Below are 24442 nucleotides of genomic sequence, written 5' to 3' on the forward strand. Positions count from 1 at the left end.
TCCTGAGTATAAGTGGCATGAACATTGCAGCACCCACCTTCAAATGTTGACCACCATGCCAGAGACATGTCATAAGCCCTCAATTTATATACTCTGTAAAAATACAAAGCCGGCTACTATATATCTAAGAGGAGAAATAGTATTTTTACTGCTTTGTTTTTAACTATTGTTTTAGGTGCAGAAGTCCAGATTAGCCACGTAGCATCCATAAATACAAGCTTTGCTTGATTTTCTGGTTGCTGCGAATCCAAATAAGTAATAGAATATGAGAAGATGTGCCAAAAAGTACCATATCGTGTGTGTTAACACTGGAAGTTGTGAATGTAAGAGGGTCAAAGTACAGAATGTTACATATACAGTATGTGTGCAGTTGCATATACATGTTCATAGACATGACTTGAGTTCAACAAATATAATGTCAAAAATTTGACTCTGTGCCATTTGTTTCAGGCAGTTATTTGGCAGAAGACCAGGGTGTCAGATCACAAAATGGCCTGTATGTCAGTTCTGGGAACAGCCGTTATGGGCAGTATGGTACCTTTTCAACACTGCTGTGAAGATCCTGAGGTGAGTTTAAACTTCCTTCTCCCAAATCCACTTAAAGCCCGTCAATGAAGAAAGCTAAATCAATATTGAAAAAGAAGGAGACTTTTAAAAAGAGAGTACTATCTCCAGATTGACATCTGATTAATGCATTCGATTCTATTACTGTCCCCTCTGTAAAATTAATTGGTTTGGTGATTGAAAATCCACTCCAAGAACCATTTAGTCAGGACTCATGTGGCACTGATCAAATGGCAGTAAAAACAGTTGTGATGACAAATGCAGAATTGCTGATTGCTCAAAGCTGTCTAAGTTGGGATTCCTGGCCCACAGGCAGGTTGTGCTCTGATTAGTATCTAAGCATTTGCATCATTCTTGTCCTCGTGGCCTATTAGCCTTGCAGTCTAAAGAATATTCCCTCAATTTCAGTGAGGGACACCTGAGCAGCAAAAGAAACACATACTTAGAAGGCAAGTTATGCAAAATTTCCACTATACATTTCAAGGAAATACTAGTTAGTTTTAAAAAAAAATTATTGCACTTGGCCGTCTTTGTGCCTGTTGAAATTGAGGGAATTCCCCGCTATATTCTCCTTTATCTAATATTTTTTTAAAAAATTATTATTCTGCTTCCCTTTTTGCTGGAGATATTCTTATATAGGGGGGTCTTGCTATTGCTGATCCTTCAAAGTTGCATTTTCCTGTATCTTGTGATAAATCTTGACCAGCCAGACAGATGAGATGAATCACCATCTGTAAAGTCACAGTAGCTATTAAACACAAATTATGATGCTGTGTTCAACATTGTAAGTTGTGTTTAATAACATTATTCAGACTTTAATAAAATCTGAATATATATATATATATATAGGAGTTTAATAGCATTATTCAGACTTAAATCTTGAGTTTGTCAGAATGCTTGTAGTATACATATGCAGGGAAAAGAGGAGGGGAAAAAAGCAAAGCTGCTTTATGTAGTTGCTAAAGATTTAGTTGCTTTTTTAGCTGCTTATGTCTGAACAGAACATCCAGACTCATTCTTATCTGAATGCAGGCTGGATGTGCCCTACAGGGCAAGTGCAGGGGGCTCCAAAGGGATGACATGGGGGTATTTAGAAGGGACTAACTTGAAGGAGGCACTCAAGTTCTCACATTACCCCTCTGCTATATCATGAGGCATCCATATTCCTTGAATAGAAGTTGGGGAACATTCCATCTCTCTCTGTCTCTAAATAGTGTGTAAAAGACCACGTGCATCACTTATAGGTGTGTAAGTGATCCATGCATATTGCTCGCACACAAATCTACATTCAGAAAGCATGGACATTTCTAAATTAAGCAGCCAAACACTATGAAATGGCATAATTAAGATTACTTAATTCTGTAATAATTAATAATAATTCTGTGTAACCCTTTCATTCTCCCTTGCGTGCAGCTATTTGGATAGGTATTTAATGACAAGGCATATGCTGCTTTTTTCCTCCCTATTGGGCCCATGCCTCATTCAACACACAAACCAGAGGGCAGCTCTTTAATTCTTTTTCTTTCCTACTTGTTCATTGTGTAGCTTGATACTCCTTTGCTGCAAAGTCTGCTCTGAAGACAAACCTAACATTGGTATAAACAACTTTCTGTGAGTTGTACCTTACTAACTGCAGAGTTAAAACTTCTGTAACAAGTGATCCAGGGGTTAAAAGACTAGTTGTCTTTGAATCATCTCCACTGCGAGCACTGAATGAAACAAGAACACATTTCAAGCTGAGTCCAAAGCATGCAAACTCAGGAGCTACTTGTAAAATAAAAAGAAAACTAAGAAAATAAAGAATTGACACAACTTTTTCATGTACAAAACAGCATCTGTGTTTTTCACGTCCCCAGTCTTGTAAATGGATGGATCTGTTCTGGCTGAAAACTTTCACCCAGGAAATTTTTTCCTTTTTCTGTGGAAGTTAACTTTAGCAGATACACCTGCCACTGGGAAAAAGATAAGTACTTAAGAAAGATATTCTACTGTCCACTCAACACAGACATATTTTAATACATATATAAGTTGTTTTTTATTAAAGTATTAACTTTGAAAAAACAGTCAATCTAATTTCAAAGCAAAAATTCTGTAATATTTTCTAGTCTCTGTAATTTTGTCTTTAGATGTCATATACTTTCATATGTGAAAATTCAATAATTAAGACTAGTTTTAGAAATTGTTGCTAACTTCTAATGAGCATACTGATATTCTGCGTGGCTTTAAATAGTAACAGCAGTCAGCCACTTCTAAATCTGGCAACTTCTTAAATGAGTTATTTAGAGACTTTCAGTTTTGCTTTAATGTTGTCTGTATAGAAAAATAGTTTGAAGTGAAAGACTTGTACAAATATTTGGGAATTAGAAAAGGAACTTGGAGCATAGAGGAGGAACTTTCAGGGAAGATGTGCTAAAGTTGCAGGATAAAATCTAGGAGTGCTGCATGTTGTTTTCTGATAATCATCCAACAGATATTTGACACCTCTTTAACTTGACCAGTGGTGTTTGGTTATGTGCGACGTTGCTGACCAGAACACTCCAGCTTTAGCACAGAATGCTTGTTGCAAGGTCAAGAGGGAATAAGGGAGCACATGGACAGATAGCTGGTGTGACGTAGATGAATGGGAAGGATAGGCCAAATCCCAGGGATTTTAAATTCCATTTCAAATGCATGATAATTTGGATTTTAGTAAATACAAATGGTTCTGCCAAAAGCAAAGCTAACAAGGTCTGATTTCTGTGTTCCGTGATCCACCCTGCTACCAGAACATTCTGCAAACTTTCCCATGTCTCCAACATTTCCATCCTCATGATGCCCCAGTGTTCCTTTACCTGTTAATTTGGGCAAACAGCAGTGGGGTGATGTGTGGGGCAGTATGTGGGCTGGTTGGCACGTCAGTGCTTACATGCTGATGGATCCTGTCTTTTGAAAAGTTACAATTGCCTTTTCCTCAGTAAGGTCATTGTCCTGAGGCTCTCCTCTCCAAACAGCTGTCAGTTATCACAGAAATTGTGGAAATATAATATCTTTGGGATTTCTGCTTTTTCATCAGATTGAATTGAAATCGATCCAACAGTTTCAAAGTTGCTTAGTGGGAGAGAGGGGGAGGTGATGGGACAGGCAATGCAAGTCATCAGCCTCATTTTGACCTCAAAAAAAGTAAGCTAAAGAATCTCAACAGAAAAATCATACAACTTAGAGTTAATGTTAGGTACTTGAATTGTGTGATTTTTTTTCCAAGGCTCTTTGGCAGTGCTGTGTGCTTCTGGGTTCTGCTATGGTCTGTGAATTGTGGGTGCTCAACACTCTTGAGAGTCAGATGATTTGGATACAAGTGGCGTAGGTAAATTTAGGTGCCCTGAATAAATGCCCTATGACAAGCTATTTAAGGTGCCTTGTGAGTAGAAAGGGAGGGATTGTGTGTTTGGGCTTTCCCCGTAGGGGTTATTTGCTACTGCCTTCACCAGGTTGGGCAGCAGCGCGTGCCTTTAACTTGTACAGAGGTTAAGCTGGCAACCCTACAGTCAGCAAGCCTAAAGCTGGCTGGCATTGTTCTCCACACCCCGTAGCTGCAGACAGCAACCTGGTGCAACTGACAGTCCACATGGGAAATTTCTCAATAAATTGATCAGGGAAAATAGATACAAACCCATCCATCTCAACCTTTTTTCTTTAAGTGTCATAACCTTTGAGAGGCAATGCGTGTGTTTGGGTGACTTGGACTCCTGTACAGTTTCATTTTAATATTTCACTTCTGAAAAAAACCTTTTTGGGGTTCTCTTTAAAAGACTTTTGTACTATACTTGTTTTATCATTGCAGATAAATCTTTCTGGATTTCTCCCAAAAGCTGAGTCAGACAGTTCTTTGACAAGCCTTTCAAGTTCAGAAAGGAGTTTCATTTTTATAAATAATCGTCCAGTTCATCAGAAGGAAATACTGAAGGTAACACCTTCTAGCTTTTTATACAAGGAATAGAGACATGACTTCTTTGAGGACAGAGACACCTGTGCAATCTACAACCTTTTTCCCCACATAAAATAACTAGAGTATTACAGGTAAAGATACTAGCATTTACAACAGAAACCTGTTCCACAAGTCTGATGCTCCTGGTGCTTCAGTTCCATGGCATTTGCTGCAGTCACTTAAGACCACAGAGCTGGAGGTTATGTTTATGGCTGTTTAAAAAATATATTTTCAGGGACTCTATGCAAGATACCAGAATATTTGATTCTTTCTTTGTATTAGCCTTCAAAGATACATCTGTGCAGTTTTCCTTGAGGAAACTTTATGTGGTTTCTTGTAAGAGAATTCTTCTGAAAATAAAGTTTTTATTTTGACCACTTCTTGCTGTGAGCTTATCAAGCCAATATGCATACTTTCCCTTTAAATTTGTGTATGCTTTGGATAAAAATGAAAGTGATAGTGCAGCAGCATTGGCTACAGCTAGGCATTGTGTAGGCAGAATTTGATACTCTAGGGTTTCTCACACTACTGAACTTTGCAACACCTCACTTGGAGCAGCCTTGTTGTCCTAATCTTTGCCCTACCCAGAAAAGAAAATCGTGTTCATGCCAAAGTGTACGTGTCGGTTTTAAAGTAGAGACAATGAAGTAGTTTTCAGTTGGCAAGCAAAGCTTTATAGGTTTAAACCCTGAACTTGTGTTGGTATGTTAAGTGACAAATAAGGCTCATCAATCTCCATGCAGTATTTGATGTGCCTGGTTCTTCAAGGAGTTCAAAGCTCAGCTTGAATCCCATGACAGAGACAGCTATTTAACCAGAGCATGAAGGCCTAGATTCAAGGTGGAATTCAGAGTACTACCATACAAAGTAAAGATACATTGCCCTTCATTTAGGGCTGTTCTTGTAATAGTGCAAGGGATGGGCTTCCACCTTTTTTTTTTCTCTTGGCCCAGTTTTGGTTTTGTTTTGTTTTTTGTTTTTTTGGCCAGGTGAAGATAACAGTACATCTTTAAGTCCATTTTGATGCATTTGGAAAACAACTTATAGATCACTTACTTTTATCTCCATGCTATGTATGGAGAAGAAATTCTGGTGGACCTCTAATTACTATAGTTTTGGGCCAGTTGAGGACAGACTGTGGAAATATTAAGGTTTAAATAACTTGAAAATATTTAATTAAGTTTAATTTTATTTAAGCAATATTTAAGAATTAGAAAATTCAAATTTAATCTGCAATGACTCTTCATTTTTTATGCTTTCATTTTTTTTATCTTGTTAATGTATTATTTTTTCCACTATCTGTCTGTGTCTGTTGAAGGGTCTCAGATACCAGAGGGAAATGCAAGGATCTTTATTTGATCCTTCTAGTTAACAGGACTGAAATTCTGAAACAACTAAATAATTTTGTAGTCTTTTGGAGGAGTTTTTGGGAGAATTATAGAGAAAATAGTAAGGGCAAGCAGAGTTTCAGAAAAGCTGTAAAGTATAATTGGATTAATAAAAGGAACACATTAATCCTGTTCTGGAAAAAGGACAGGTCTGTGGTGTAAGTGCTACTGTCTTAAACAGAATTTAGTTTGATTGAAAGAGACAGCAATGTAGTTGCATGCTATGAGATTTTCTTTAAACAGCAAACAAGTAATAGTATTTGTGTTGATTGAGGAAGTAAGTATTGGAGTTGCAGTCCAGTTTGGGCAGATTATATCTTTTCTTCCAAGTGTGATCAATACATTCATTCACCAATAACGGCTCTTTTGGTGATTATTCCAGCATGCATGTATACCCTTGTTAGTATTCCTTTAACTTAAAAAAAAAAAACAAAAAAAAAAAAAACAAAAAACACAAAAAACCAAAAAGTTATGCTTTTATAATGTCAAACTTTGTTTCTGTGCCTTTGTGTTTATTTTATTGCCTTTACTGACATCTCTTTATTAAATCAATCTGTAGTTAATTCGACAGTACTACAGCCTGGTGACGCACAAGGACTGTACTCGTTTATATCCTGTTTTCTTTTTGAATATTACTCTACCTGGCTCTGCTGTGGATGTGAATTTAACACCTGATAAAACTCAAGTTTTACTGCATTATAAGGTAACTAAGATTTTAATCTGGTTTTGAGATGTCAATCTTTTACTTATGTAAGCCTAATAAGGACTTCTAAGACTACTGAAATGTTTGAAGGTAAACACCACTGAAGGTCAACAGTGCCACTGATTCTTTTTTTTTAGTTATATGATAGCTTGCCTTTATCACAGGACTGTTTTGTTTGAAAAGTACTGAACAGGCTAAGTGCAGGATTATTCAAAATTAATTTCCTACTTGATTTCAAAGATCATTTATATGCTGCCAGATAAATGTGTGTATCACTTCGTTTTCAGATGACTTCATAGTGAGAAGCTAAATGGAATTACGATGTGTGTCCCTACATAAGTCACATGCTTAACTTCATAATTACACAAAGTAATAACTTTTTAAACACCACGTACATTAAGGTGGGGATAAGGGGAGGGTTTATTTCTGGTCAAAGCAATGTTTTGCCATTATGTGTATAGATTATTGTTGACATCACTTAAGTTTCAGGATATCCTGTTCATACTATCAAGACCGTATATGCCCATGTTTTAGAGGCTATGTAGTGATAAATTTTCATGAACTTCCTTTCACTTAGTAGCACTTCTTATGAAAAATAGTGATACAGAAATTAAGAAGGCTGCATAGGCAAGGTGGTTGTTGAAAGTGAATGTAGGTAGTCACACAAGTATGTTAATCCTCTTCCTCACAGTAAGTTTCTGTATTTATGTTAATCTTGTATATGTACTGCCTGTTAAGTGTCACTTGTATGAAAATTCACACAGCGTTCTCAGATTTGATCTAGTTTAACACTTTCCTTTAGGAATAGAAAAATGATTGTTTTTTCTCTTTTTTATTTTGTGGGTTGTTTTAGTTTTTTTTCTTTTTCATTTCCATCATTTGGTGCAAAGCTGTCTTGGAAGCATGCACCATAAAAGCACCTACACAAACACGTTTACGTGAAATGGGATGTTGTGGTGCATCTGTCTTGACTGCAAGCTTTAAACTCCTCATTAGGTGGAAATAGCTTTACCTGATACTGTTTCAAGCATTCAGTACTCTGATACAAAGAGAGCAGTTTTGAGATATCAGAGTGAACCAGTGGAACAGAATACCTATCACAAAGTATTTGAGGCTAAAGGTAGCCAGTTCAGAGTCTTTTTGAGAATGTGTGAACAACTGCAATGCAATATAATCTGTACAGATATGTCTGAAAGATATTCTGAGTAAGATCACTTTGCTTATTGTTCTATATTCTCCATATCTGTCAGTTACTTTTTTTTTTGTTTTCCTCCAGGAATCTGTCTTACTTGCTGTTGAAAACGTGTTGAAAACGCTGTATGGGCCACTACCTGCTACAGTCCCTGGTGAAAGTAATAAAACAGATGTTACCTCAGAAGACATGTTTGTTTATAGAACAGAACAAACAGATGTGGTTGTTAATGAAATGGGACCATCTGGAAACAATGATCTACATGCTCATACTTCATTCCTTTCATTCAGCAGTGATGTGCAAAACTGTCAAGCAGGAAAAAACACAGAGATCTGCTTAAATCATCAGACATTTTGTGGTGATAATGTACATAGTTGCCTGGACAAAAAAGAGGTTTCTAAGAGTGATGCCTGTCCAGACGGTTCCCTAAATTTATTGTGTGAGGAGGAACAGAATGGACAGAATATGACCAATGTTCAAAGTAACAGTGTTCCCATGGACCCTAAGTCTAAAAAAGCCGATGAGCATCTTTTGAGTTCTGATAATATTGATGAAATAGAAAAAAATGAGGAAGCCTTAGTCCCTAAAGACTTACCTGAAATCTCTGCTGATAATTGGAGTATGGGAAGTGGATTTAAAAACCATCTAGGAGACAACCTGGAACCTGTTAAGATTTTGATTCCTGAAGTTGGAGGAACAATTAATAAGCAAAATGAACATACTGGTGAACAAAGCAATGATCTGCAAATCTCAAATCAAAACATAAAGAAAAGAAATGTGATAAATGATAAATTTGGACGTGTGACAGCTTATGACTTAATTAGTAATAGAATAATAAGGAAACCGAAGTCTGCAATTGGATTTTTCACTCAAGAATGTCGTCCAAAACTGATAGCTGATAATCCAAGGACCAGCATGGAGGGGATCCTGCTGAAAGCAGTGGAAGAATTTGAGTGAAGAGGAAAAGAAGTAGTAAGTTTTCAGGCTGTCTTGCTTCTAACTCTGGTAGTTACCAATGAATCACCTGTACTGAATTAAAAAAAAAAAAAATGTAACTTGCCAATTATTTATGAAAAAATAGAACAGAAAATTATTTTTGGCTTTTCAGGATCAGCATCGATATTGTGAGTTGTCATCTTTTGCTGTGTGCGTATGTGCACTGCTGATCTGAGTTACTAATTTTGCCGCTGTTCCGTGCAGCAGTTAGGTAGGGACAGTTTTGCTGAATTGTTATTTAGAAATAACAGGCAAGAAAATGTACTGTTTGAATCCTACAAACTTCTGGTTTTTAAGGGCTGCCTGTATATTGTCACTCCCGATGCACTGTCAATGAAAACCAGCATGGTGATGGACAAGGCACTGTATAGTTCCTCCAGAACTTTTTCCAACCAACAGTTCTTTTTTATTGCTACAAAGTGAGAATTCTTTTTCAGGATCTTTAGTACTCTAACATTTGGTAAACTCCTTTCCTCTTAAGTTTAGTATGTATCCCAATGCAGGCTACCTCAGAATTGTATTTATAAAACCTAATCAAATGACACTAGGAATTTCTTTTTTCCCTAAACAGCTATTCCAGTGCTGGTTCAGAGTGTATAATACTGTTTGAATTTTAATCTGTTTCAATGAAAACCAAATAAAAGAAAATAGAAGTAGTTCTTCAATAGGTTTGCATGTAATGATTTGAATGCATATTGTGATTTGTAGCAGAAATTTTGGTTCTGAAGAACAAATTCATTGAAAGGGTCGTGAAAATGTGTTTTCTTCATGTTATGGAAGCAAGGAGAGGGAATTAAGAGACCACTGAAAAGGAAATTACACTAGTGTAATTTTAACACTAATGAGAGATTCAGTTAGGAGAATGGTAAGAAAGAGAAGCTATACCTATTGAATAGGTTTGCCAACTATATCAGTTAAGTAAAAGCTTTTTATCTAGCTTCTGATTTACCTAATTTAAAGCTCACTAAGCAAGCAACATGCCATGATCACAAAACCACACATGTGAGAAAGTGTTTTGTCCATCTCTGCATTAGCATCAGTATTAATATAATAGTAGAAATCTACTCCAGTTATGCTCGTGCTTTTAATGAGATGAGACAAAAGGTTCTGCTAGCTGTTTCAGAAAACTTGAATTTGCTCTGATTTAGCTTTTGAGATTTCATGGTTGCTTTCCTGGTACAACTGTTAGTATAAGAGTGTGCCTACAGATTACCTTTGTATTAGTTCAGGAGGGAGACCTCTCTGGTAATGGAAGTTTTCCTTATATGGAGGAATGAATGCAGTATGGTCCAGTTACCACTAGTTGTATCCATACATTTCAGCTTTGGTGTACCTCTTTTCTGCTTTTAATCATTTAAAATTGCCTCAGAAAATAATAAATAGGAAGAGATACACAGTCATCTTTTCCTCCAAGGCAACAATCCAGAAGAACCTGTGGTGTGTCTGGCAGAGAACCTAAGTCTTGCCTACCAGATATTCTGGATAAATTGGGCCACCTAGAGGTAACAACAAATGTATATACAACAGGGCAGCTGAAGTGCCTCACTTCTGCTTTTCCTGGGCTCTAGTCCTCCATCCTTCTGTGGTAGTCATGCATTGATGTTACAATGGGTGTCCTTGGCTTCAGCATCTCTGTTTCTCTCTGTGGCTTCTCCAGCAGGTCTAAATGAGTTTAAATCCCTTTTGGGAGCAGTACAACCAACAGATGTCTCATAGTGACACAGGATAGCCTTTTCAAAACAAGCCAGCATTTATTACTCAACCGGAATGCGAAATGTCATGGTTTTTAGGTTATAATAGAAGAGGAAAGCCTCCATGCGTGTCCATGTTGGCAGCTTTGTACATCCCCCTGCTTTGCAAAGCCGGGATTTAATTTCTGGTGCTCGCTCTGCTTTTACTTAATACAGCTTGTGTGTGTTTCTGGCCTTAATATTTCTTGTGTATCAGGCTCAGGTAGGAGTGGGAGAAATCCCTCCAAGTGCCATGACAGTGACAGCAGAAGTTATCCTGAAAGTGTAGGAAAGGTTTAGAGCCACACATGGGACTAACAAATTACTTTGTCAGTGCTCTACAGTAATTCTTCATTAGTGTATTTGTACCTTGGAGAGAAACATCATTTCAGGTAGCATGGCCTTTGCTGTCTGTTGACAGCTAAGAGTGTGCACATAGTCTTTAGTGGCTGGTAGTAACTACTCATGGGTGATAGCTTTTTATTGCCTGATAAACTTTCCATCCACCTCATGGCTTGTGTGCCTGTGTATGCATGTATGTGTGTGCCTGTGTATGGCAACTGTTTTACCTGAGGGCAAATATGCTTGCTTAGCAATTCTATAAAAATTCTCTTTTTCCATATTTTAACTTTTTAGTTAATGTATTCTTTCCTTCGGATGGGGGCAGTTTGGTGGCACCGTCTGGTCCTTGGCCATCCATCATATCTCTAGCCAGCTCCATTCATCTACTGCCAGATATTAATCATGAATAATGGTATTAATAATTGATATCTGTTGTTTGTTCCAAGCATCTGTTCAGTCATAACAGTAGGCCCATATTAGCTACTGCTGATAGTGGGGTGCTATTAACAGGGAAGCGTTGCTAGTACCTGAAACCTGTGCATTTCACAAGATGACTATGAAAAGCTGATATGGGCAATTAAAAGCTTTTTTATTTCCTTCTTCACAAAGGAAGGAAACACAGAATGTTTAAACATGGTCATAGTTTGATTTGATTTGGTTTCATTATGTGAAGGGTACTGATTCTGAGAGGTATTACACTGAGAATGGGATGCCTCTCTATTCTGAACACGTATGAATCTATGCTAGTGGCCGTTTCCAGTCGGAGTTTACTCCAAATAGTCAAATTCAGATAGTCTTATTTGTCTTAAAAAGACTGAGAGGTCTCATATTAAAAGGCTTTTTTTACATGCTAAATATTTGATTTGGGTTTAAGAAGCAAGGGGAATGTGATAAGTTACTGGATCCATTTTCCTAGTTAAACAAAAGCTGCCTTTGAAATTAGACTTTATTCTAGTCTTCCACTTCCCTCCTTATAGCCAGTTCTTCAAATTTCCTTGGCTTTAGGTTTTGTAGCTTGAGGAAAGGATCCTGAATTCACAAGGTAGAGAAGAAATTGTTCTTGTAATGCTTGTTGATTGTACTTGCCTCTGTGGAAGGATTTTTGGAAAGGCAAAGGTGTTCCCTTGTAGTTTGCGAACCTGCTCTTTTCCTTCATTCTGAACAAATCACTGATAGTGATGCATATGAATTTGCAAAACCCTCACAATCAAAGCTTGTAAGGTTAGAATTTTTTTGATAGCCCATAGTGACAGGCAAATTGGACTTTCTTTGGAGGTGCTTTTGTTTTGGATCGTCAGGGTATCACTGAAAGCTCTGTTCTCTTATAGTTAAATATTCTCCTGCATTACAATTGCATCTATTCAAAACAAAGTGTTTATTGATCTGGTCAAAGCTATAAATGTATTTGGGATAAAAAAATTTCTGTTCAAGTGATTTCATCCATTCATTTTAAAAGGAGCAGATGTTTTTTATCTTAACATTTACTCCATATTTTCTAGGACATGATTTATTGCAAGAAACTACTTAAGCTGTCTTTTTTAGTTAACAAAATATTGGTACCATATGTGAATGCTAGCACATCATAATTAATTGCAAATGGTGACCCTTTTGTTGACCTTAATTTTCCAGCATGCATACACATAATTGAATCAAACTGTTCCAGCAAGTAGCAATAAATAAATATGACCAGCTAAAATACTTACTTCCAGTACTTACATATGATAGTACTGCTTTTTTATTGAAGATTGGACTGGTTTGAATTACCTGCTAGAATTCAGAATATCAAATAAGGGCAAAAAGATGGAATTCAGCAAATCACTCCTTTGGCCTTCAAAAAAGTAAGATGTGTATGTAGAAGGCAACTATAAACCTGGCATCTATAAAAGTTTAGATGTCTTCCTGACATTTGCAAACTCATTCAGAATCCATTCAGTTTGTAGAGCTTTACTGTGTAGTAATGTTATAACTATTTAGACAGCATCTAGGAGTAGTACTCATTTTTGAGTACTTTTTGAAAAATCTGTAAGTTTATTAGTTACAGAATTCTGTGATAATTGTACCTATGCTGTATTATCATACTTTTTATTTGTGATTGATTTTTAGGCCATTTGAAGTCAAATGTACTTCTCACTAAGCCTCAGCCTTTATTTAATATAAAGTTATTTAGGCTTCAAACTCTTACCTAACCACATGGACTTATGTTGAAGTCTGTAGAGCTCTAGAAGCTGAAATGACTTTATGAATTGGGCTGGATGTGCCTGGGATAAAACTCCTTCCAAAATTATATATCTGATTGTGAATTAGGGTTAAACGTAGTCTTTGGGACTGAGGTCAAAAGCCGTTTGCTGTAGCTCTTTGTATGATGCAGTCTGCTCCTCTCTCTTCAGTAATTCAGGTTTTGCTGGCTGTCATAATGAAGGAAGATTTCCAATTTACCTTCTTCCCAGGGTAATGTCACAGGGGTGCAGTCCCTGATCACCTTCCACCTCAGCTGTAGTGGAACGCATATTGATGTGGCTACTTGAATGAACCATGGGAGTTGTTCTTGTCTGTTGGAATGGTTAGCTTGCCTTTTGTTTTAGTATGTTAAGAGTTGGAGTTTGGGGTTTTTTATCTAATTGTGCTACTGGTTTGTTTTCTCTTAAGTTATGAAATAAAAGCTGCTAAAGACCAGGAACGGTACAACAGAGAGGTCAAGAAAGCCATGGGACAGACAGCGCACCAACCAACGAAGGAGTCGGAAAGACAGAAACCCAAGCTGAAGACTTGCCCATCCGACCAGCAGAAGCTTGACAAGATATTTCATGTTCAGACTGACAAGAAGCGGAAACCTGAACAGCCTACAAAGATTGTGACAGTGCCTTTTTCTCTGAGTTCCTGTAGACATAAGCTTCAGAGACATGAGAAAAATTATTCCGATAAACACGAGCTTTTCCTGATCCGTCGTCAGAGTTTTCCTGATGTCTGGATATTTGCTACTGAAAAAAGGTTAATGTTGCTGAATCCATATAGATTAGAAGAAGCCTTGCTACATAAACGATTACTGATGAATCATAAGCTTCCAGCAGAGAAACTGGACAAGCCAGTTGTGTTAACGGACAGGTATAGTAGAATTGAGCAAAAATTTGTACATTATTTCAATTATAATTTGATAACTATTTACAGAAAACTTTGGTAAGGCCGTGTTTGCTAATCCTGTTTTTATTTGTACGTTGGTTTATCTGTAAGAACAGATTTTTCTATTTTGTGTACTTTTACCTTACAGTAATGAACAGGCCTGGTCATACTCCAGTTGAAATAAGTATGAAATTTGACCAGTTTCACTGATAATACAGTAAAGACAAATTTCTTTCCCCGGGGAAAAGTAAAAGCTCTCACAACTTCACTCTAGCTAACTTTCCTCTTTGGATTATGTAATTATTATTATATGCCTGAACTTGGTCACTGTAAGATAGATGCGTAGTTGCTATTTTGTTTCTCTAAACAAATTTTTCACAATACTTTTAAAAAAAATCTTGATCACTCTTCATTACTTAACTACTTTTTCTCTATTTTTCTCACAGTTTTAATTTTCAAATTAAGGATTTTGGCTTTTAACCTTTTGGGAAGACTTCTTTTTTTTCCAGTCTTATTGGTGGATCTCAGTATATGGCTGCTCTTCATAAAATGCAGAAGGATTACCAAAGTTTCAGTGGATCAGGTTATTTGTCAGATCCAAGGCTTGTAGCAAATGGATTCCAGATAAAAGTGATAGAAGGTATGATGGTTTTAAAATCTTTTAATCATACTGGATCTTGTTTCTTCTGCTTTAATGATTTAAATGATTGTTAATGTAGATCATGTTATTCGACATCACTTTGTCATTTGAAGTGACAACATCCTGCTTTCCTTAACACTGAGATTTTATTACTTGGCAAAGAATTTAATCTTCTACATAGAACACTGAGTAATGGAACCTGATAGCTAAACAGAAAACTTTAATAATATTTCAAAAAAGGCTCTGAAATCCACATTTTCCTGTGGATGGAACTTTTTTCCTTCTTCTTTTCTCAAAATGCTGGATGTTGATATGCTTAATTGCCATTCTGGCAAAATTTAGATTAAATTGATGAAACTTCTGTAGTCTCGGCAGCTTATTCCAAGGTGACGCTTACTTGCAGAAGCTTCTGCAAGTACATGCTTTAGCTGACTACTCTGCTGCTGTTGAGGAGGTCCAGTCAGGAGCTGGATCTGGTAAATGACTTATTTTGGTATCACAGTTGTAACACAGATCCCAAAGGGGACAGTAAAGAGAGGGTGGCAGGATCACCGTCACACCTTTTGATAGAGTTTGATCTGAACTGCTTTTTGAGATGGCTTACTTTTCAATGCCTCTGCGTTGATCACAGAACAAATGTTTCATATAAGATCCTTTTACCTTAGCAAGAGAGATCAAATGTTTATACATTTTTCTGAAGAATGATTGACAGGGATGCAGTTGGAAACCCAGAGGCAACTCACCCAGGGTCATTTCTGCAAACCAGGATTTCTCTAGCAGAATTCCAAGAAAAGCAAACGTCTTTGGGGTTAGTACCTAGCTGACAGCTCAGAAAAAAGATTCGCTATAAGAGCTGTTAGAAATGCTATAGCTTCATGTGTTACAGATCCCCACATATGTACAGTGATGACAGATCTACTGTAACATATGGGATCTTTTAAGGGTAAGTACAAAAAAGGGTTATATACAACTCCTTCACTCAGAGACTGGCTCTTGGGAAGAATGGAGCCTAAGCTGTTTTCTTTACTGAATCAAGCACAGCAAAACCAAGGAAACTTCTTTCTGACTGGCTAAATCCCTAGGTAAATAGCAAAAACTTCGTAGAAGAGGTGTTCATGGTAATAATCTTAGATTGAATGATTAGGGGAATAAAATGCATATTGTAAGAGGCAGCTCTTAAAAGGTTTATTCAGTCTAGCAAATAAAAGCTGAGGAGGTCTATGATATGTCTGAACAAATATGGGAGAAAGGGATCGTTGCTTAGCCTTCTTGCTCACCTCCTTCCTTTTTTTCATCTCCTAATACCCTAAGTTTGCTCAAAATCTAATTAATGTAAACTGGATGTGAATAAATTGAAAATGAAAATTTGAAGACAGTTTCTAGGCAACAGCAGAAGAGTGATTGACCAGTCTTGGGTGCTGGAGATGGGAAACTAGTTTTAAGACAACTTGATAAGTTTAAGAGATGAATTGTGCAATGTAACTGCAAGGGACTCAACACCGTAACTGTCTTCCAGTCCTGTGTTCCTAAATATGTAAAATGAAGGAAATTAAATCTTCTGAGGAAACTGTTCTCATTTGGTTTACAGTTAGTGAAGGTAAAAATGCTTTGTATGCACTATACAGGTCAACACCCTGTGGTTGTGGACTTGATCAGTACCATACAGCTAGTCCGTATGAAGAATGGGAATCTAATTTAGTTTTTTGTCCCAATCTTCTATTGTAACTACTGGAATGAAATATTAACCTCTGAAGCTTGTCAGTCATGTTTATAAGCTTCTGCTGATGACATTATAGCAGTTACAGCTTCTGTTATTAAAAGAGCATACCACTGCAGATGAAGGTAGAAATGGAATTTCTCCCAGCCTTTTTTCCAACCGATCCAAGGATTTTTACTTAATACTTCATCAGCCCCTCCTTTTCCTTTTTTTTCTTAAACTCATCCCTGAAGTATGCTATCTTCTACAAATATGCTACGATCTTCTACAAATACTTACTAAAGTTGATTTTTAGAAACATGGGTATTAATAATTAACACTTCTTATGTGCCCTTCTCTGGGAATTTCACTATGCAGTTTGAAGTTCTTTATAGATTCTTGCTGTGTAGTATTTACGGAAAGTGATCTGCACACCAGAAGTGATTTGTCCCATTTACACCTGTGTATTCTATGGGAATTCTCAACTGTGAGAGAACAAGTTTGTCTTGTAAAACATTCTTCACTATAATTATAGAAGCTTTTTTTTTTTTTCCACTGTCCGAATTCAGTGTCTATTTTTGTATTTTCTTGAAACTCAGACACAGTATGAAATAGGGGCATTCGGGTGTTGTTGAACTAGAAGTTGCCTCAGAAAAGTTTTTTTTCTTCAGGATGTAGTTTTTTGGGACAGGGGTTGCCGCTTTGCATGGTGGATGGTAAAGTCACAGCTTGCTGTAGAGACGTGTCCAGAATGCAAATATCCACTTAATCCATGGTAGCTGGAGAGTTTCACCTTAGCAGCATCCATAGGAGCACACCTGAACCTCATTCATTCCCTGTGCACATACCTTTATAACTCATTTTTTTCCCAGCTTTTTGCCTGAATTGGATCAGTCCTAGTTTTGCTGTTTCTCAACTGAGCCATCAATGATTTGTTGCTGTCAGGGTTCACTGTAGTATATTTTGAAGTTCTATACTTTCCTTTGGGTTTTCAACCCTGACATGGTCATATTAGATGTCCCTTTCTGACTGATAGTTGATTTATTTATTAATAGGCACCAGTGTATGGCTTCCTTTATCATCCTGGATTAAGAGTTTTATTTTCTGTGGTAGAAAATTTCCTCTTTCTGACGGAGACATCCTCTTTTATATCACAAGCAAAGGCTCTGTTTAACTTCAAATTTCAATGTGAAAATGGTATTTCTGGTAATTTCTTCTTGCAAAATAAAAAGCCTTTCTGTTATAAGTCTGTGGTGCCATCAGTAGCTCTAAGATACCTTCCAAACAAGAACAACGGAAACTGAGCTGCTCCAGATCGATGTTTGGCAGTTTTGGCCACAGAAGAAGCAGCTTTCTTTGACCCATGGTGATCCCTGAAGAGGGCTGTCAGTCTAGTAGGTTGCACTGATTATTTGTTTAAATCTACACACATATTCTGCCAAAGGAGAAGAGAAGGACCTCGGGTATTGCTGCCCATTATCATGTATTAAGTCTACTAGTAATACTCAGCTATTAATTTGGAATGTAAGACCTCTTGCTTTGGTATTGAGCACCGCACTAGAACTGTTTCCTAGGTGAGTATGATGACTTGAGTGTAAGACCATAGATTCATTCCTTGTTTCTTCTTGGTGAGGGGGGGGTGTCTTACAGGACTGACTGTTTATTTAATAACAAGAAAATCTGAAGAGCTGCTTTAATTTGGAAGGTGACTTCGGTAATTGCCGTGTTGCGTTGGGCTTATATCTCAACTGATCTTTGTTAAAGATGCTTCTTCGCAGTCTAAATTCCTGCCTTTTGGCAACTTACAGCACTGAAGATCTTTTTATAAACATTTTGATTCTGATAGCTTCTTACTTGGAAAAAAACCACCACCATATAGTGTTGGTTTTTCCTTACTTGGACAACTTGTCTGTAGGGGACAACTTCACTCATAGGATTGAAAAAAAAAAACAACAAAGCAAACATTAATCTTGCACTAGATTTGGTAGGTCTTGGGATTAATACTTGGAAATTGAATCTTATTCCCTCATAGTGCTTGTAATTTGCAGACGTACACCTGTACCCTTTAATGGCCAAGACCTTTTAGCTATAGCTAGTGGGGTGGTTCTGAACTTCAGTTACTCTAATAATGTACCTGGAGTCTTTCTCACAGGTATAGCATGGACCTGCCTCACTGAATCCCATGGCACCATGTGACACCAGATCCTCAAGCAGGCAGAAATTCACCTGTTTCTGGAAGAATGGGCTGTCTTCCCAATATTCAGTTGGAAATTATGGTATCTATCTGCAGTCATGTCTGCAGTTCTCTCTGTTTTGGCAGGTGCCAAACAACATCGGTATAGTAATGCCATTTTGTTCCCCTTCTCATTCTCTTCCCTCTTGTGGTCCACTTGCTTAGTTGCAGACATTCCTCTTTCTGACTGAGGAGCCCATTCTGCTGATTCTGATGCATTTCTGATGCCATGCACAGGAAGGCTGATATACTTGACCTCAGCTTGAGCATTGCCAATACTGTTAGTTGATCAGTGGTTAAGGCAGTTTTAATTTCACAATTTTGTGTCTTCTGTTTGGAAACCCAGAACCCTGCCCTTATTACCAGATCTTCTGACACTGCACATGGGCAGCTTCTGCCCTTATAGAATTGGGCTGTTTGGTTTGGTTTTTTTTTTCAATCAGAAATGGTCTTTTGATCCTTTTTTCATAACAGAAAGCTATCAACAATTTGTTTATTAGATTTGTTTGCTTAAGAGGTTAAATTTTCAATTATGTCAGCCTTATATTTCCAAGATGTTTTCCGTGGACTACTCCTAGTAGGTTTTTGAAAGATGTAATTAGACCCTTTCTTCCCAACAAGGACTCAGTTCCACATAGAGTTTCATTCTTCTGTCATTTTGGTGGGAAAACTGTTTGAACTTCTGGCAATGTTTCCCTTTTCACAAATGCAGCCTTCAGATAGTTATTTTTACAAGAGTGCACAAGTTTCAGGCCTTACTTGCCTCTTATTTCATTTGAGGATAAGATTGTCCTTTGAATGTTCACTTGTTGTGAGACAGGAATGTGATTTACCTTTTTCCATATTGTTCAAAGACTCTTTATGATTGCAGCTAAAGTTCTTCCAAGTATCCTAGATCTTGAATGTGCCCTATCTTCTTGTTTTGGTAGACTAAGATCTTTTCTAATGTCTCCTTGTTTCTCTTTATATCGACTGCTCAGCAATCTAAGGGTTTTTCAGCTAGGTTTTTCTCTGGATAGCTGACAGTGAAAAACATGTTGTGAAACAGCTCTGAAAAAGCTTCTTGCTGTAAGTATGTCAGTTAGGCAAAATCAATGGTTTCTTTGTGGAACGTGCCAGTTGTTGTGATTTGCAAAGCTGTGACGCTGAGCTCCAGTCCGTCTTCCACTGCCCTCCCGCCCCCTCATGTTCTGGCCTTAATGAGGCTTCAAGTGATGCTACCTTTGGGAGAGCAGTCTGTTTGCTTTTACTTAACTCAGTATTCTGGGATCTGCCAGGCATTTGTTTGCTGGGTATAGCTTGCAGTGACCCCTGCATACAGAGAAGCATTTAAAGAAGTAAGATGGATTACTTTCCATCCAGTTCTTAAGATATGTTTGTTATGTGTACCTTCACAGCACATCTGTCTGTTTCCCTCCATGAAAGTCCGAGAGAAAGATGTGAATTCTTGGCTGGAAAAGGAACTGAGAGCAAGGAATTCGTCTTACCTGGTTTTGTAACAATGGTGGGTCTTGGGCCAGGCTCTGAGGCAGGCTTTTTAGGGTAGAATTGTCTGCCTGACAGAATGTGTGTACCCAACGTACGTACCTACGTACAAAGAATGTGCTTACAAGGCCTCAAAGAGCAGTAATGTTTAAATTTTCCTTGGTAATATAAGCTACCTCAGCTCTTGTAACCACCCAATGGAAAATCATGCTGCTACTTAATTTCAGTTTAATTTTGACCATAGACTGGAAGACAGATAGTCTTATAGTGTCACCTAATCTGGTGGCAGCTGGAAGAGAAGAGTTTTTCCTGGCCATCAAGAAGGGATTATCCAAAGATGATGGTGAATGCTTTGTTTGGAAAGAGAAAGGGGAAATTTGTAGCAATGAGAAATCCACATTTTTAGTCAATTGAAAGATAGTTTATTTGTTCACTGAAGTATTTTCCTTGGAAAATGCTTGAAGACTGCTGTTTGAATACTCAAAAATCTGAACGTATATTTTGTCAAAATTTTACAAGTACACTGAGGCTCAGACATCTGCTTATATCATCAAATGTTGCCAATATTGGAATTCCTGCAAAGACTTGCAGATAAATATGTTAATCAACATGCAGTGAGCTACTTTTCAGTCTAAAGAATGTAAGCAGAAAAGGAGAATGACACACAAACAAAAATACCAAAGAAGAAAACTTCTCCTAGCCAGGATTTGTATTGTTTGTTCTTATGTTAGGCTCTTTAAAGCCCCCTTTAACTTTCCAATTAATGAGCAGTATGGTGAAATCAAATCTGGCTGTCAAAATTTGCAGACAGTAAAATTGCTATTGGTAAAAGTGAGAAGTATTGAGTGTTAGCAGTCTTGTTAGCAAGCACATATGATTGGTTTACTGGATTGAGGGAGGATGTTTTTCAAATCCAGAACTTCACTGTTGTGAAATTCTAAGAGAACGTACTAGAAATACAATTTTTAAACTGAAAATCTTAACACTTGAAACTTCACAAAATATTCTGTTCTGTCTTTGGTAGCATGTAAAGAGGTAATTATTGAAAGGCTATCAAATATACATCATTTTAGAGATAAAGTATAATCATCAAATAGTCTGGAACAGTTACTCAAATCTAGTCTTTCATTAAAGCAAAATTGGGATAAAAATTAAGAGAAAAGAGCTGGAGGAGATTAAAAACAAACTTCATCTTTTGCTCCTGTAGCTTACTGGCAGCATTTCTCATTGGGGAAATAGTGGCGTAGTACATCATCTTATCTCACCTTTAATAACTGGCGAACTTTCAGATGGTTTAACATTTTGCTTTAAGCTGAATCTGATCACAGGCTTACAGCAGCACATAAAAAATATCTGGTTTTGCTGGCCATGATTAGAGAAATACAGCTTAAAAACAGAAGGAAGACAATGCTGGGTGAAAACAAATAAAATTTTAAATTTAAAGCAGTGCTAAATATGTAGCTGGAAGGAAGATAGGTGATTTTTTTGGGGGGGTTGTTCCCTATATCAAATTCCTACTCTGGTCAAAGTTTCTCTTGCCACAGCATTATTTAGCTGGTGACACACCCTATTTTAAAAAAATTTCAGCCTGCACAGTCCTCCTGTTCATCTGTGCTCTTACTTAATGACTGTCAACTAAACAGTGCCTGGTCATGGATAACAGTCTCATTCTACTAGCTAATGAAAGTACATTGTGGTGACTTATATTGCATACCTACTTTCATTTCTGAAATCTTCTACCTTGGTGTTTGGATTAGGAACGATAAGGGAATGATCCCTTATCACAGTTTATTAGTTGAATCCACTTTGTAGCAGTATATTTGTCTCCAGCTTTTTTAACTTTGTAAAAACCATTCGTGACCCAGGCTGAATATAATTTATTCTACCTGGGTCTATTATACTACAGTGGGTTTATTTTTGTTATGAATTGTATTCTTCCATGTTCTCCCTGTGAAGCTCTTTACCTCTTAGACTCGTAGTGGAGGAAAAGGGAAGGTAGCCATGTGAGTTAAGTTGGGATTTCTGGGCACCCAACATGAATGAGAGGAGGAGCTCTGAAGGGCTGCATGAGGTTATGTGAGCCTGACCCATAAGAAAACTTGCATCTGACAGGGAGTGGAAGAAAAGTTAGTTGTAAAGTAGCAATTTCATTAAATTTTTTTGTGCGTGTGAATAAGAAGTGAAATCTCTTGCATCTCAAAGATTTAATAGATACTTTGCTGGGAAGGCTGCTTAAATGTTTTATTCATCATTTCTGTTCAGAGTGGTACCTGCTGCAGCAGTGGCACCATATATATGATGGTATGAAGTCTGTCACAGAGCCATTAGTTATGTGGGCTTGAGTTCTTCCTCTGCTGTGGTAGGAGAAAAAACTGCTTTTTATTTCAGTAGAAGCTGAATTTGTTATTATAACATTTGAACTCTACAGAGATTTAAACCAATTACATAGGAAATAGTGCCATCACTGTTTTAATTTTTTTCAAACTAAATTGTATTTTATTATTAGCTTCTACTTTAATTTCATATGTGTTTAATTAAAGCCATAGGAGTTTTAATTAAAACTATGCTTAAAACTGGGAATACTGCAAAATGTTTTAAGCATTTAAACAGCACCAGCGAGGACTTGAATTAAAATAAGCCAAGACTTTTGTGATGTGAATAGGCACACATCATCATAATGAAACATTGGACAAATATCTGCTTTTCACTCCAAGAGAGGAGCAAAAGAAGTTTCCTAATTGTATTGAATTTGAGAGACGAATTTACTAAGTGTTTTTACATCAGTTTAATTTTCTCAGAATTGCTCCAGAATGGAAATCAAAGCAGTGTATAAGTTAACAGTTTTCTTTTTGTATTTTCAGGTGCTTCAGCTACCGAAAGTCATCTGGAAATAGAAGGGGTGGCAAATTGTCTGCAATATTATGGTATTTCTGATTTGAAGGAAATTCTGAATGCAGTAGTTAATGGAAATGCAACGGAAGTCTATGAATGTAGGCCTCTCAAAGTAATAAACTACTTGGAGGTAAGACAGAAGTTTGCTTTTAAGTATTGGCCAGGTAGGCTTATAATAAATTGTTAAACAGCTTGAGAATCTCTTCAGCTTTCTGTTTTAATTAATGTTGTTCTGTTGTAAACAGAAGTTACTTTTGAAAAGGAGAATGCCATATCCTCTGAGGTGTGTGGGTTCTGCATTGCTTACCAAAATACTTCGTCAGACATATCCCAAAACAGTTGTACAATGGGATAGAATACGTGCTGAAGGCTGATGTTACAAAATGTTTCTGCATAGGCAGTTTTCGGACTAGAAAGGCATTTCTCCGTATTGGAATACAGAACTGCCATTAAATTGCTTTGCAAAGTCTAGAAGGCAGTTGAGTCCAGAAGAGTCACAAGATTTAACTCATTTATAAATAAATCTATGAAGAAGTTATAAAATATTTAAGATAATAGTTTATGAAAAGTAGGTGTTAATTGAAGCTTAATTCTCCTGTAAACCTCAATGATCTGTACATTGTGAAAATCAGAAAGCACACCGTTTCCACTTAAAGAATATTCCTGTGATTCATTCAAAGGTAAGGGTAGAGATAGACAAATGGACACTTTTTTTGCCAGAAAAGCAAGCTGTCACTGGAATTAAGACATTGAAGTAAAAAATGAAGTCTCACATACAGTGTACCCCATATGCCTTTGCAAATGCTTGTATTTAGTTAACATCAGTAACTTCTGCAGTTAAAGGAAGCACATACTTACAACAGTCTCGTGAGTCCACTCTGTTCAATGCAATAGTGACTAGTTTCTGCAGTGCACTGGCACAGAGAAAATCATGTGTTCTTCACAAGCAGCCAGCATTATTAGTTGGCAGAAATACGGTACTTGAGTAAAAGAATTTTTAATCTGTTTTCTTACAGAAGTTATTATGCAACAGTTGGAACTGGAATGACTCTTGTTAGTATTTGATAAGCAACTAGATAAAATCATCCATCCAGAGACAATAATGGGTGTGAAGTTTCAGAGACAACTAATATATGTGGTATCAGTTAAAGCTGGAGTAACTAACAGTAGTAGTTTTTTATCACTTTCACTAATGCCATCTTTAATCTCAACTCTTAAGATCTCTGTTCAAAAAGGCTACCAAAATATATGTTAAGTTTCTTCTTAAGCATTTGATAACATGCTTTGCTGAATCAGCTACCAAAATATATGTTAAGTTTCTTCTTACTTAAGCATTTGATAACATGCTTTGCTGAATCATGCTACTTCAAAATGGAACCTGAGCATTTACACAGAATATGTGTTTTATCTTTTAAACATTTATGATATAAATCTTTCCCTGTCTTTTTGGGGAAGTAAGTTTACAGCTGCCTTTGGAGAGAGTGATTTTGTTGTATACTG

At 37.0% G+C, this 24442-nt stretch overlaps 1 protein-coding gene across 1 annotated transcript in view; it reads left to right on the forward strand.

The window, feature by feature from the left end:
- Positions 1 to 450: 450 nt before the first annotated feature.
- The window catches only part of LOC104532242 (PMS1 protein homolog 1-like), a gene marked incomplete at its 5' end in the record, with an annotated part of 25783 nt that continues 1791 nt past the window's right edge, over positions 451 to 24442 (forward strand). Inside the window, 8 exon segments of the mRNA XM_010177396.2 lie at positions 451 to 567; positions 4385 to 4507; positions 6476 to 6619; positions 7896 to 8749; positions 8751 to 8783; positions 13526 to 13981; positions 14506 to 14636; positions 22912 to 23072. Of these exon segments, the coding sequence (XP_010175698.2) occupies positions 451 to 567; positions 4385 to 4507; positions 6476 to 6619; positions 7896 to 8749; positions 8751 to 8783; positions 13526 to 13981; positions 14506 to 14636; positions 22912 to 23072 (2019 nt within the window).

This window comes from Antrostomus carolinensis, unplaced genomic scaffold (genome assembly GCF_000700745.2).
Source record: "Antrostomus carolinensis isolate BGI_N321 unplaced genomic scaffold, ASM70074v2 scaffold18661, whole genome shotgun sequence".
NCBI lineage: Eukaryota > Metazoa > Chordata > Aves > Caprimulgiformes > Caprimulgidae > Antrostomus > Antrostomus carolinensis.